This window comes from Gouania willdenowi, chromosome 21, assembly GCF_900634775.1.
Source record: "Gouania willdenowi chromosome 21, fGouWil2.1, whole genome shotgun sequence".
Lineage (NCBI taxonomy): Eukaryota > Metazoa > Chordata > Actinopteri > Blenniiformes > Gobiesocidae > Gouania > Gouania willdenowi.
The window spans coordinates 29,956,109-29,970,290 of record NC_041064.1 but is presented as its reverse complement, the minus strand read 5'-3'; the positions used below and the strand labels follow the sequence as shown (position 1 = coordinate 29,970,290).

General features: G+C 36.1%; 1 protein-coding gene, 1 long non-coding RNA gene and 2 other non-coding genes across 4 annotated transcripts; 2 read left to right on the top strand and 2 right to left on the bottom strand.

The window, feature by feature from the left end:
- The first annotated feature begins 1,334 nt into the window (after positions 1-1,334).
- Positions 1,335-5,000, top strand: LOC114455557 (transcription factor 7-like). The gene is made up of 8 exons (XM_028436888.1): positions 1,335-1,548; positions 3,042-3,108; positions 3,216-3,512; positions 3,613-3,671; positions 3,769-3,858; positions 3,977-4,136; positions 4,230-4,337; positions 4,446-5,000. Exons 2-8 carry the CDS (start codon positions 3,079-3,081, stop codon positions 4,491-4,493), a joined length of 792 nt encoding a protein of 263 aa, XP_028292689.1. The 5' UTR covers positions 1,335-1,548; positions 3,042-3,078; the 3' UTR covers positions 4,494-5,000.
- A 2,817-nt stretch (positions 5,001-7,817) lies between these two features.
- On the bottom strand, positions 7,818-7,889 carry trnaa-ugc (transfer RNA alanine (anticodon UGC)). The gene has a single exon. It is a non-coding gene; the product is annotated as a tRNA-Ala (tRNA).
- A 3,615-nt stretch (positions 7,890-11,504) lies between these two features.
- LOC114455727 (uncharacterized) lies at positions 11,505-11,967 on the top strand. The gene is made up of 3 exons (XR_003672755.1): positions 11,505-11,577; positions 11,725-11,811; positions 11,921-11,967. It is a non-coding gene; the product is annotated as an uncharacterized LOC114455727 (long non-coding RNA).
- Positions 11,968-12,899: 932 nt separating this feature from the next.
- trnaa-agc (transfer RNA alanine (anticodon AGC)) lies at positions 12,900-12,971 on the bottom strand. Its single transcript has one exon. It is a non-coding gene; the product is annotated as a tRNA-Ala (tRNA).
- Between the last annotated feature and the right edge of the window lie 1,211 nt (positions 12,972-14,182).

The following is a 14,182-nucleotide window of genomic DNA, read 5'->3' as shown; positions in this document are numbered from 1 at the left end:
GACAATAAAGGCATGCATCATCATTATCATCACTTTTTTTGTGTGTGAAAATCCCAGAATTCCTTCTTTCTACATGTTTCCAATAGTCTATAAAAACCTAGAAAAGCCCCTGGAAGACCTATGATAAGTGTGAATGAATCTATCACAGAACCAGCATCAAAATGTGTTGACTTTCACATTAAATTATTTGTGTTAGAGCTGCCCTCTTTCATACAAGACAGTGCACATGTACTCAATAAAATGAAATAAATTAGAAATATAGGTCCAGCACTTTTTGTGACTATGGATATTGAATCACTTATGACAAATATTGACCATGAGGAAGAGTTGGAATCTCTCTCACATTATTTGGAAAATACTCAACCAGGACAGACGCCCCCTGCTGTATTCATCCTGCAACTCACAGAATGGACTTTAACTAACAATGTGTTTGTCTTTCAGAATCAATTTTATAAACTACAGAAAGGTACAGCTATGGGAGCATGTTTTGCACCTAATTATTCAAACCTGTTTATGGGACACTGGGAGGAGAAGTTTGTGTTTTCAAGCCAGAATGTCTACCAAGATAAAATCATATGGTGGGGAAGATACATAGATGACATTCTTTTACTTTGGTCAGGATCAGAGTCAGAGCTTCAGATTTTTCAACCTATCGTTGGTTTTTTTTTTTTTTTTTTTTTTTTTAAATTAATTTGTTTAGTTTTTTTTTTTTTTTTTTTTTTTGTTAAATCAATTATTAGACATTTCAGGGGACCACATCTAAACTCCAGGTGACCCCACCTGCGGTCCCGACCCCAAAATTGAAAAATGATGAAGACCAAACCTGCTTAATTAAAAATAAATGAATTTTAAAAAAAACGTAAAAAAAAAAAAGGAAAAATTTAAATGAAAAACAAATTGATGATTATAAGTAGCAAAAAAATACAAAAGTTTAAATATGAATACGAATATGAATAAATCCATTAAAAAAATGCGAAAATCTATAAAATATCAGTCAAAAACAAAAAAAATATTGATATATAAAGGTAGAAATAAAAAAAATATATATATACAAATATAATTTATTTTAATTTTATTTATTTTTTAACTTTTATTTATGTAATCATTTATTTTATTCATACTCAATTATTTTTGAATTTGTTTTTATTCTTATTCTTTTATTCATTCATTTAAAATGTTGGCAGGTCTGGTCCTCCATAGAAAAACACTGGCCTACGTAAATATTTGTATTTTTATTTGTCATATAAAACGTCTAGATTGTCCTTATTTATGCTCACAAATAAAAACAAAAATAGAGCGTGTATCTTGAAAACTTTTCTAAGTGTGTACGTAACGTGGCGTAGCCATAGAAACGAGGTGGATGCGTCAGTTAAAGTCACCTACTGACCTTCAACGTTCTTAGTGAGCAGCGACAGACGGTGAGAGCAGAGCTGTCAGAGCTGTGAGCATCTTTGACCCGAGAAAGGAGCGAAAAGTTTACAAAACACAGAGACTTTAAACTTCTGACCAGGACCAGAAAAAGACTTTTTAAAACAGGAGACCAGAAAAGTAAGACCATGGCCCTGCGCTGTTTGAATTATACTCATCTGATAAGGCAACTTTAATCATTTTAGCGTTAAAAAGTTAAACATATGCTACGATTATATTCTCTAAGTCTGTTTAAATCAGGTTTGAGACCTAAAACGTTTAGATTTTATATTATAGGTCTACAGAAAACGTTTTTAACATAACAAAAATCAATAAATGATGATTTTTCATGTGTTACTTTTGCTTCTGTGATAATTTGACTCTGATGTGACACTTGTAGTGAACGTTTGTGCTGCTGAGACTGTTTTGTAGAGATGTAATTATTTAGTAAAACAGTAGATATACTTAAGTCCTGTAATGACTTTGATGAAAATTTGTACTTTAGTTCATACCTTATAATAAGTCGATTTTTACTTAATATTTAAGAGATAAAATAGATTCTGAAGAACTTGATATGATTTTGTTTTGGTTTGTTTTAACAGCCAATGACGTTCAGTCAGTCACTGAGTGAAATGTCGTTACCAACCATGGAAGCTGTTTGCATTGTTTGAATATTTTCTTCATTTATGTACATTGATACATACTTTATTTCCTACATTGATTATTTTCTTAATGTAGAATAATTTTCTGTTATTTAAGTTTAAATGGCTTTTTTTTCTCATTGTATTACATTATGATTTTATTCACAGATTATGCATGTTCAAAGTTTAAAAAACTTAATAAAACTTAGCATTAAATCACACATTACTGCACAAAACCCTCTGTTTAATAATGCTTTAATAATTAATAAATGACTGTGTGGAGGTTGTGGAAACAACCAGACCATTAGGCTCAAATACATCCAATAATTATTTTTCTTATTCAAAAGCCTCCTGTGGACAAGTGTTGCAACTTATTACATTAAAATAATATTTTAAAAAAAAGATATATCAAAATAGAAAATAAATGAGTAGATAATTGATAAATAAATAAATTCCTTAAAAGAAAGCAGTGCTGAACATCCATAGAGTGATATACAATAATCACTGCACAAATTAAATATTTATGTTTTGTCTGTATATGTTGTAAAAGGTTAACATTACTTGTAGTGCAATCTTTTTGCAACATTTATGCATGTTTTATTCTTGCAAAAGATATTAATAAATAAATTTTTTTATATTGCTTTATTGTGACCATCACCAGTCCTCCCTAAGGAAGGGTAAGCTAAACTTTATATGGGGAGAATTGAATTGAACATGGTTTTTTTTTTTAAATATGCAAACAAAATAATAAAAATGGGGGAAAAAATACCAAAACATTTGAACATAAGACATCAAATACAGAAGTATAATTTATAAACTCTTACTCTTTCTTCTAATCCTAGATGGGATAATTCTGTAGATTATTATTGTGGCGCTCTGCATGACTCATGTAAATTGCTTGTAAATGTCACTGATCTCAATGCTTACATTACTTTAACCTTTGTTACTAATACATGTCACTGATCTACTCACTGAACCTCTATCCTCCCTCAGAGTCTGGAGAATTTTTTGTGGCCTATTGATCAGTAAGATGTGGGCCTCAGAACAGCACGTTCAGCCGGTAAGAACCTCCACACGCCCTTCCTGTTCTTCTGTAGAATTCTCTACTTAATAATGTTGATGTGTTATTGATGGTTCTTTAAATATGGATGTCATTTTGCTCTTTAGGAAGATACTTTTTTTTACTGGCCTGAGGATTATGATGATGGGTACGGGGCCCAACAAATAAATGGCCAGTACATTGCCCAACTGCTTCAGGACCAAACAACGTTCGCTGACGACCAGGACGGGGCTCCAAACTATGCAGACCTGACAACCGTTGATGTCTTGTCTATCGCAGAGTACTGCCACCCACAAAATCCTTGCCCTACAACCATCAACCCCATTCCTACTGATGTGCACATGCAGGCCCAACAACATATTGAGCTCCAAACCTTCATCCCATCGGCTGTGTCTGCTATGACAGTAAGATCTCTGTTTAACACAGTTCTTAATGTATTTCTGTAGATCTTTGTATTGATACTATGATGGGAACTCTAACATTCACGTGTTTTTGTGTCTCCAGGATAATGGACTTCCAGTGTTCACTGCAGGGATGAATCCACTTCCCACTTTTGGAGGACAGTAAGTAAAGCAAACAAACAGACTTGTTCAAACGCAGACGTTACTTCACATGTGACATGATTTCTGATCCAGTGTGTTTGTGTTTTAATCTTTGTAGGAATGAGAATGACTTTGTTTCAATCGTGCAACCAGAACCCCCAGCAGTCCCAGCAGTCCCAGCCCCCCCAGTGAAGGCTCCAGTCTTAAAGTGAGTTTCCTGCAGTTGTTTTCATCGTACATGTCATTCTTGTGACTGACTCTGGATCATGCTCTGCTCACTGTTAACATGTGCTCTTATACTGTGTATTTGTGTTTTGTTCCTTCAGAAAAGTGAACAAGCGTAAGGCAGAGAAGGTGGAAGAGGGGCTGTACATAAAAAAGCCCCCCAATGCCTTCATGCTGTTTCTCAAAGAGCACAGGAAGTCTGCGGAGGAAGATCTGGGCGTGAGGACGAGCGCTGTCGTCAACAAATTCCTCGGTGAACGGGTGAGTTTGTTTTTCCTCCATGAATGATCTGTGATCTTTAAACTCTAGTCTTCAGTGTGTGTTAGTGACACTTTTCTTGTTTTCCATCAACAGTGGAAGTCATTGCCAGCAGAGGACAAAGATCAGTATAATACTGAGGCCAAACGTTGTGCTTTGCTCCACCACGAGCAGAACCCCGGCTGGACCAACAAGAAGAACTATGTAAGTCTACCCTGCAGACATGTTGCCACAGCAACCTTAAAGGTGATGGAACAGTGACTGTGAAAGTGTTTCATCAGCTAACTTAAACTTTTATGTGTTTGGTTTTAGGCAAAGAAAAGGAGACTAATTCGGAGAGTGGGCGTGTCCACGTGTTAGAGACGTTCGTCCTGCTACGACACTGGAACTACGGCTGAAATCTATGGAATCAGGACAATATCACAATGAATTAACTCATGCAGGGTTTTTCACAAATGCACATGCTTGATTTTGCAAATATGTATTTAATGCACACATAAATTCTGAAATGCACACGCTCTACAACACATATATTATTTTGCGACACACATGCAATATAAATCCACAGATAATGCAAATTGCTGTTTCATCAGCTAACTTAAAGTTTTATGTGTTTTGTTTTAGGCAAAGAAAAGGAAACAAATTCGGAGAGTGGGCGTGTCCTCGTGATAGACACGTTCGTCCTGCTACGACACTGGAACTACGGCTGAAGTCTGAGTCCAGAGATACGTCCGGGAGCCACAGTCGTTCTGAAATCCACCCTTGCTTAAACTTCTTAGTCATTTTTGGTAGCTGATGATTCAACAGCTTCTGTCACCATCATGTTATACATTGTACATTTTGTGAATGAAATATGAAATAAAAAATTGTAACTACCATTTTTTTATGTAATCAATTCAACCTAATAACACTACATCCATCACAAACCACAGTGTGTGACACTTTAAATGGCAATGAGCGACAGCACTAGGAGATCATATCAGCTGCTGTTGTATTTGTGTAAATGTAGTTATTAACCATTGTGATCTGCTGACCTTGGCATACTTACAAAATATTCTACACTTCCTTAAATATACTTTATAACCAGTGGTGGGTAGAGGAAACAACAACGGTACTCCAGTAAAAGTACTGTTACTTCATCAGTCATCTTCTGATCAAGAGGTTGGGGGTTTGATCCCAGTCTATGTGTTGGGCAAGACACTGAGCCCTAAGTTGTTCTCAGTGGTTGACCCATGGCAGCTCAGTCTCATTGGTGGGTGAATGAGTTGAAATTGTAAAGCGCTTTGGGACGACTTCAGTGTAGACATAAAAGCACTTTATAAAACAAGTTCATTTACCATTTTTAAAAGTACTTGTACTTGAGGAAGAGTAAAAAAGTACCTCATAAAAAAAACTTCTCAAGTAACTTCAGATACATTTTATTACTTCCAGAACAAACCATTAGTCCCTGAATTAAATACTTGAATACATTCATTAAAAAAAAAAACATAGCCTAAAAACAGAATCAACATAAAGTGTGTATATCAGTGGTTCCCAAACTTTTCTGGGTCGTGACCTCAGAGACTTTTTTTCTCTAGTTTTATGATCAAATTTGTTTTTCTGTGACAAATACAGAGAAGTAAATATTAGTGTACAAAGTGATGATATGACTCAGCTCAGTTATTTTTTATACTGCATTTTATTTGAACAATATTTATATTGTTTGAAATTGTGTGGTGTTTCACTTTGAAAAAGAATAATACATTTTTAAGCTCTTTCAGCTTCTTCTTACACTGCATGTCTATTTCTCTGATGTTATGTATTGTTTTTTAAATTGTGCAAAAATAGATAAATAAAAACAATAATTATTATTACTAAACACTTCAGGCGACCCCACATTGGGTCACGACCCCAAGATTGAAAAACCCTGGTGTGTATATAAATATATTCAAATACCTGAACCTTCACAACCTGTGTGCTTGAACACACTTGTTCTGAAATATCCTCACTAACAACAATGCAAGACACAGTAATTTAACCCAACTTTGGAGCGTAACTTCATCCCCTTGTTAATAGATCGTAATAAATTAATTGTAAACATAAATAAAACAAAGTATGGATATTTGGTAATTAAAGATAATCCAAAAATAAAAATAGATGATATTCAACAAGAAAATGTTCCTGAAAATAAATTTCTTGGGGTAATAATTGACAATAAACTGACATGAAAAGCCAAAATCAGACATGAAAAGCAAATTTTCAAAAAGCCTCTCAATTATAAACAAAGCTAAACATTTTGTGGACCATGATGCAATGAGAATTATACGTCTGTCAGTATGTGGAGTGAAATTATGGAACAGCCTGGATTCACAAGAAAAGCAATGCCTAAGTATTCAGAGTTTTAAACTGGAAATAAAATGCAGAAGGGCATGAAAAATGAGAAATATATGACAAACACCCATTGCAGAAAGAAGGCATAAAATGTGACAATCCATGAATTTTTGTTCCATGGAGATGCAAGGGACTGAACCTGGGGCCTCATAAATGCTAAGGGTGCGCTCTACCACTGAGCTACATCCTCTGCTGTCTTGATAGGAAATGAGAAAAATAAATGAGAAAAAAGTTCCAAAATTGGACTTAAGGTAATAATAAGGCATAAGACTTGAACAAATTTGGATTTTTTTTTTTTCCTGAGAAAATGCTATCAAAAGACCCTAAAAACGAGTCTAAATATGAGGTGCACACTTAAACTGGGATTAAAATGCAGAAGGGCATGAAAAATGAGAAAAATATGACAAACACCCATTGCAGAAAGAAGGAATGGAACTTCACAACCCTTGAGTTTTTGTTCCTTGTAGATGCCAGGGATTGAACCTGGGACGTCATACATGCTAAGCATGCGCTCTACCACTGAGCTACATCCTCAATTATGTTCCCAAAAAATGAAAAAAAAATAATTGTGAATTAAGTTGCAAATGCCCAAAATTGGACTTAAGGTAATAATAAGGCATAAAACTTGAACAAATTTGGATTTTTTTTTTTTTTCTGAGAAAATGCTATCAAAAGACCTAAAAACGAGTCTAAATATGATGTGCACACTTAAACTGGGATTAAAATGCAGAAGGGCATGAAAAATGAGAAAAATATGACAAACACCCATTGCAGAAAGAAGGCATGGAGCTTCACAACCCTTGAGTTTTTGTTCCTTGTAGATGCCAGGGATTGAACCTGGGGCCTCATACATGCTAAGCATGTGCTCTACCACTGAGCTACATCCTCAATTATGTTCACACAAAATGAGAAAAAAAAAAATGTGAATTAAGTTGCAAATGCCCAAAATTGGACTTAAGGTAATAATAAGGCATAAGACTTGAACAAATTTGGATTTCTTTTTTTTTTCTGAGAAAAGACCCTAAAAACTAGTCTAAAAATGATGTGCACACTTAAACTGGAATTAAAATGCAGAAGGGCATGAAAAATATATGACAAACACCCATTGGACTTAAGGTAATAATGAGGCATAGGACTTAAACAAATTTGGATTTTTTTGTTTCTGAGAAAAGACCTTAAAAACTAGTCTAAATATGATGTGCACACTTAAACTGGAATTAAAATGCAGACGGGCATGAAAAATGAGAAAAACATGACAAACACCCATTGCAGAAAGAAGGCATGGTACTTCACAACCCTTGAGTTTTTGTTCCTTGGAGATGCCAGGGCTTGAACCTGGGGCCTCATACATGCAAAGCATGCACTCTACCACTGAGCTACATCCCCTGTTGTCTTTACAAAAAATGAGGAAAAAAAAATGAAAAAAAAAAAAAATGTGAATTAAGTTGCAAATGCCCAAAATTGGACTTAAGGTAATAATAAGGCATAAGACTTGAACAAATTTGGATTTCTTTTTTTTTTCTGAGAAAAGACTCTAAAAACTAGTCTAAAAATGATGTGCACACTTAAACTGGAATTAAAATGCAGAAGGGCATGAAAAATGAGAAATATATGACAAACACCCATTGCAGAAAGACGGCATGGAACTTCACAACCCTTGAGTTTTTGTTCCTTGGAGATGCCAGGGATTGAACCTGGGGCCTCATACATGCTAAGCATGCGCTCAACCACTGAGCTACATTCCCTGCTGTTTTGTGAGTGTTATAAGTTTCTGAACATTAGTGGGAACAAATATATTAACAAAGTGAATAAATAAATGATGCAATGTAAAGTAAATGGAGTTTTTGTTCCGTCAGCTGGACCTTCTGCCGTTGTTCCTCCACCGACATGCAGACCAGCAGCAACAAAAACCCAAACCGACAAAAAAATGTCTCTCGTGTGGGCAGCCAAAAATCCCGCTACCAAAGTGAGGTATCATCAGTTCATCAGCAAGGGCCCATTAGATACTACTATTGCTCCACAAAGGTCTTTAAAGCCTATTCTGCAGAGGGCCTGACAAATCCTAGAATGGCCTTTGAAGAGTTTGCACAGACTGATTTCTTTCAGCGTGAACTTCAGCTAACAAAGCACAGAGTGGAGGAAAAAGCTGAAAAAAAGAGGAAACTCCCAGACCCTCAACCTCAGGGAACAATGTGCCGATTCTGTCGCACAGAGCTAAAGCAGGGCCCAAACAGCAAACATGTACACACAGGGTTTCCAAAAGTTTCAAGAAAATACATTTACTGCCCACCTATAAGTCCTCGCCTTATATAAAGACAGAGGCATGACGAAAGAAATGACATGGAGGGAATTTCAAGCCTCATCATTCTATGGCATGGAAAAGGAGAGGTGGGCAGCAGAAGGAAAGAAGTAGTAATGCTGATGTTTTATGCATACACCTAATACATTTCATATTTTAATCACCCACTGTTCTCAAAACTCAAACTATGGTACAATTGGTGCATAATACTAATGCAGGCATAGTGTCAGGTGTGTAAATTGTGTACTGATTACTTTAATAGATTTAGTGTTTTTTTCTTTCTTGTGTATATACAGTATATCGAATTGATGTTGTTTTTTGAGGATTCAATTCAATTGAACTGTATTTATAGAGTGCAAATTACAACAAAGTCATCTCAAAGCGCTTAACAAAAAAAAAAAAAAATGGAGTTCATAGTAAGAAAGAAAGAACCCAACAAGATCCACATGAACAAGCATTTGTATATTAAAACTGATTGTTATTACTCATAAACTTATTTTTATACTTGCTTGTTTTTACTCCCTCTTGTTTTACTCAGTATTCTTCTTGTTGCACCAAGTTACTGCAACTTCTGCCCAGTCCCATTGCTTTGCAGCAGCTACAATTTCCATAGTTTTCCTGTTCTTGTTTTTTTACCCGTTTATACTTGTTTTAGCTTTTAATACTGAAGGCTCATGTTTGAGTATTTTTAATAAAACACTGATTTTAAGTAAAGAACTTGTTTCACTTGATTCCATCTTCAAAGCACAGGTCAGCTTATTTTCAATATGAATAATAGGTCAAATAGGTTGTTTTTAATTAATTTCTGAATGGAACAGAAAATAAATCTTGATTACAGATATGATTTTTGCAGTGTAATATTACATATTATAACTAAATTTAGAAAAGTAACAAAGCAGTTCAGCACCATTGACAGGAAAAGTAAAATTCAGTACCAAGGACCGCGGACAAGAAATGCTGCAATCTGATTGGCTGTCAGTGTGGTACAACTATCCACGGCTGGCCCATACATGCTAAGCATGCACTCTACCACTGAGCTACATCCCCTGCTGCTTTGATAGGAAATGAGAAAAAAAATGAGAAAAAAGTTGCAAATGTCCTACCTGGTGCAGGATTGTCTGTCTCAGGTCCTATGTTGTTGTCCAATCATCACTGCCACTTCCTATGTCGTTGTCCAATCATCACTGCCACTGCCTATTCCGAAATTAGACATCCGCCAATAATGACCGAGAGTGAAATTGGTCATAAACCAATAAGGGCCATCTCTTTCCAACCAATAAGAGCCGTCTCTTTCCAACGCGAGACTAACCAATAAGGACCGTTTTTATCCAACGTGAGATTGCACAGGTCGGTGTGCCATTTGCACCATCCAGTCCCGCCCCCTTCGATTCTCCATCGCTCGGACATAGCAGACGGAGAACTGTTCCTGCATGTCACGCAAAATGATACCTTTTTGACAGCTAACATATTATCTTTTTAAAACTGTTTTTTTTTTTCAACCAGAACTTCACTGTACCCATATTATCTTGAGCTAGCATAACACGTAATATTACCGGTGTTATAACTTAAGTGGTGACCGTCGCTATTTAATGATACCCTTATTAAGAGAGAACATAATGTATTTTTAAATCAACGTATTCAAATTTAACCCCGTGTTTTTTTGTTTTAATCAGCACTTCGCTGTACCCTTATCGTCTTGAGATAGCACAACATGTGACATTACCGGTGTTATATCTTATAACGTATAACATTACCGGTGTTATAGCTTAGGTGGCGATTATTGTGACTGGTGATCGACGCGTTACATGCAAACACCGGACTTATTCTCTTTTGCAATTGTGATTAATTTATAGATTATTGCAGGCGTCTTGAGATAGCACAACATGTGACATTACCGGTGTTATATCTTATAACGTATAACATTACCGGTGTTATAGCTTAGGTGGCGATCATTGTAACTGGTGATCGACGCGTTACATGCAAACACCGGACTTATTCTCTTTTGCAATTGTGATTAATTTATAGATTATTGCAGGGGGTAATCGAAAAGATTTAACAATTAATTTAAAAATAATTGAGAAATGTTCCTGGTTCCTTTATAGGCTATTTTTTGTACAAATTCACTGCAAACTAAAAGTACTATTCCTCAATAAAATACTATATTTTCATTTACTTTATTGAAACAGGATTATTTAATATTGTAGAGGCTATTTTATCACACTTTTGACAATAGGAGACAATAATTACCAACATTTTAGAAAGGAGACTGTATTTACTTACTATAGAAGTAATCACATAAAAGTTGCATGCTATTTAAAAAAAAATCCACTTTAAATTCCACACTGTTTTAAAAATTAGGGGTTTAGGAGAGCCAACTGTTCTACAAATGAAAACACATATTAAATTATGGCGAGGGTACTTATGATATGAAGAGGGTGTACACATGATTTGCCACTGACATGAACCTCCAGCTTTTGTACTTTTCATTTCTGTATTTGAGTGTTACAAACATTATCTGTGCAGTTTTCTACAGTAGTGGAATAGCTTGTTACAGTACTCACATAGAGCATGTTCATACTGCAATACATAGTTGTTATTACTGTTAGTGTTGTGTTGTGTTGTCATGTTTGCTTTTGTTTTAGAATGGCCACTAAAGCTAAAAGCCACAAGGCAATGGGAGATGGGGAGTGGATGTCCAGAACAGGGGTTTGGCCCCTTGGAGGAGGGAACAGACCAGCCCCTCGCCAAAAAAAATGGCACAACCTCTACCAGAAGGTAAAGTACAGTAATCTATGTAAGTTTGTGAAATGTCTGCTGGTTTTGAAGGGACATTATACACGACTTTGGGAAATACTAATACATTTCAGTGTTAAAAACATTCACTATTTGACTCATCCTAGGCTAATAATGATTCTGTTTCAGATTGTGAACTGCCCCATGCAGGCACGTGGACAAACCACTATTTTTGGAGAATCCAGAGCTTGTAATTGTGGATTTCACGATGATCAGGTAAAGTGTTCTAAAATTATATCTTATAATTGTTTAATCTGAATTTTATGATGTTTTTATGCTGTTGTGCCTTTGCTGTTTTATTGTTGTTTTGCTGTTATGTTAGCAGCCTGCCACTCCTGCTCCCCCGGCTCCTGAAGCTCCTGCTGCAACACAGCAGTCTCAGGCCTCAGACCCAGCAGCTGGTACTGCAGCAGCTGTCAAAACCTTTTGGCGACCCCCTCTCAGTTTATCAATGGTTAATTTAATTTTTATTTTTATTTTTATTACAGTTTTTAATTTGTTCGGTATTGATAAATAGGTAATTATTTTACTTTGTGGCCAAGTTATCTAATCTATTTGTTTCTCCTATCAGTTCAACAAATCACGCTTTGGTGGGAAGCTGTCTGCCCAATTGAAGCCCAATTTAGTGGCTAGAAAGACCCCCAGCTCTTCCAGCCTCAGTGAGGACCACCGGCCCTGCACCATCCCCTGTGAGGACCCCTTCTTCAGCCTCAGTGAGGACCACCGGCCCTGCACCATCCCCTCTGAGGACCCCTTCTTCAGCCTCAGTGAGGACCACTGGCCCTGCACCATCCCCTCTGAGGACCCCTTCTTCAGCCTCAGTGAGGACCACCGGCCCTGCACCATCCCCTGTAAGGATTTCCTACCCTCCTGTAAATATCAGCCCTGTAGCCTCCTCTGCTATAATTATATATTCTTTAACAGTCAATTATTGGCACTCTCTGTTTTTTCTAGAGTAGCCGTAAATTAATCAGTTAACTTAATGTTAATGTTAATTTATTTAACAGAATGAGTCTGAAGGAGTTCAGCCTGGAGGGGATCAACCAGTCACAGCTCAGACCACAGCTTCTTTCTGGTTGCCAGGGGAAATGAGCAAGACCATCCCTGTGCAGGATCAGAGATGGATTGCAAACACTCTCTTCCACTCAGGAAAACTACGGCCAGATGTTAAGCTGTGGTATGAGCCCCCTGTCCCAGCCCTAATATACCAACATGCAGAAGGGCATGAAAAATGAGAAAAATATGACAAACACCCATTGCAGAAAGAAGGCATGGAACTTCTCAACCCTTGAGTTTTTGTTCCATGGAGATGCCAGGGATTGAACCTGGGGCCTCATACATGCTAAGCATGCACTCTACCACTAAGCTACATCCCCAATTATGTTCACAAAAAAATGAGAAAAACAAAATGTGAATTAAGTTGCAAATGCCCAAAATGGGACTTAAGGTAATAATAAGGCATAAGACTTGAACAAATTTGGATTTTTTTTTTTTTTCTGAGAAAAGACCCTAAAAACTAGTCTAAATATGATGTGCACACTTAAAATGGAATTAAAATGCAGAAGGGCATGAAAAATGTGACAAACTCCCATTTTAGAAAGAAGGCATGGAACTTCACAATCCATGAGTTTATAAATCTTGGAGATGCCAGGTATTGAACTTGGGGCCTCGCACATTCGAAGCATGCACTCTACCACTGAGCTACATCCCCTGCTGTCTTTACAAAAAATGAGAAAAAAAAATGAGAAAAAAGTTGCAAATGCCCAAGATCGGAGGTAAGGTAATATAGAAAGTCATAAGACTTGAAAAAATTTGGAGTTTTCTTTTTTTTTCTGAGAAAGGATTTTCAAAAGACCCTAAACATTTCTTTAAATATGACATGCACACTTAAACTGGGATTAAAATGCAGAATGGCATAAAAAAAGAGAAAAATTGACAAACACCTATTTAGAAAGAAGTGATAGAACAGGACTATTTTGAGCATTTGTTTGTTGGAGATTACAGGGATTGAACTGAACCTGGGGACTCATACATACTAAGCATGCGCTCTACCACTGAGCTACATTCCCAATTATTTTCACAAAAAATAAGAAAAACAAAATGTGAATTAAGTTGCAAATGCCCAAAATTGGACTTAAGGTAATAATAAGGCATAAGACTTGAACAAATTTGGATTTTTTTTTTTTTTTTTCTGAGAAAAGACCCAAAAACTAGTCTAAATATGATGTGCACACTTAAAATGGAATTAAAATGCAGAAGGGCATGAAAAATGTGACAAACTCCCATTTTAGAAAGAAGGCATGGAACTTCACAATCCATGAGTTTTTGAATCTTGGAGATGCCAGGGATTGAATTTGCGAGCTCATACATGCGAAGCATGCACTCTACCACTGAGCTACATCCCCTGTTGTTTTTACAAAAAATGAGAAAAAAAAAATGAAAAAAAAAAAAAATGTGAATTAAGTTGCAAATGCCCAAAATTGGACTTAAGGTAATAATAAGGCATAAGACTTGAACAAATTTGGATTTTTTTCTTTCTGAGAAAAGACCCTAAAAACTAGTCTAAATATGATGTGCACACTTAAAC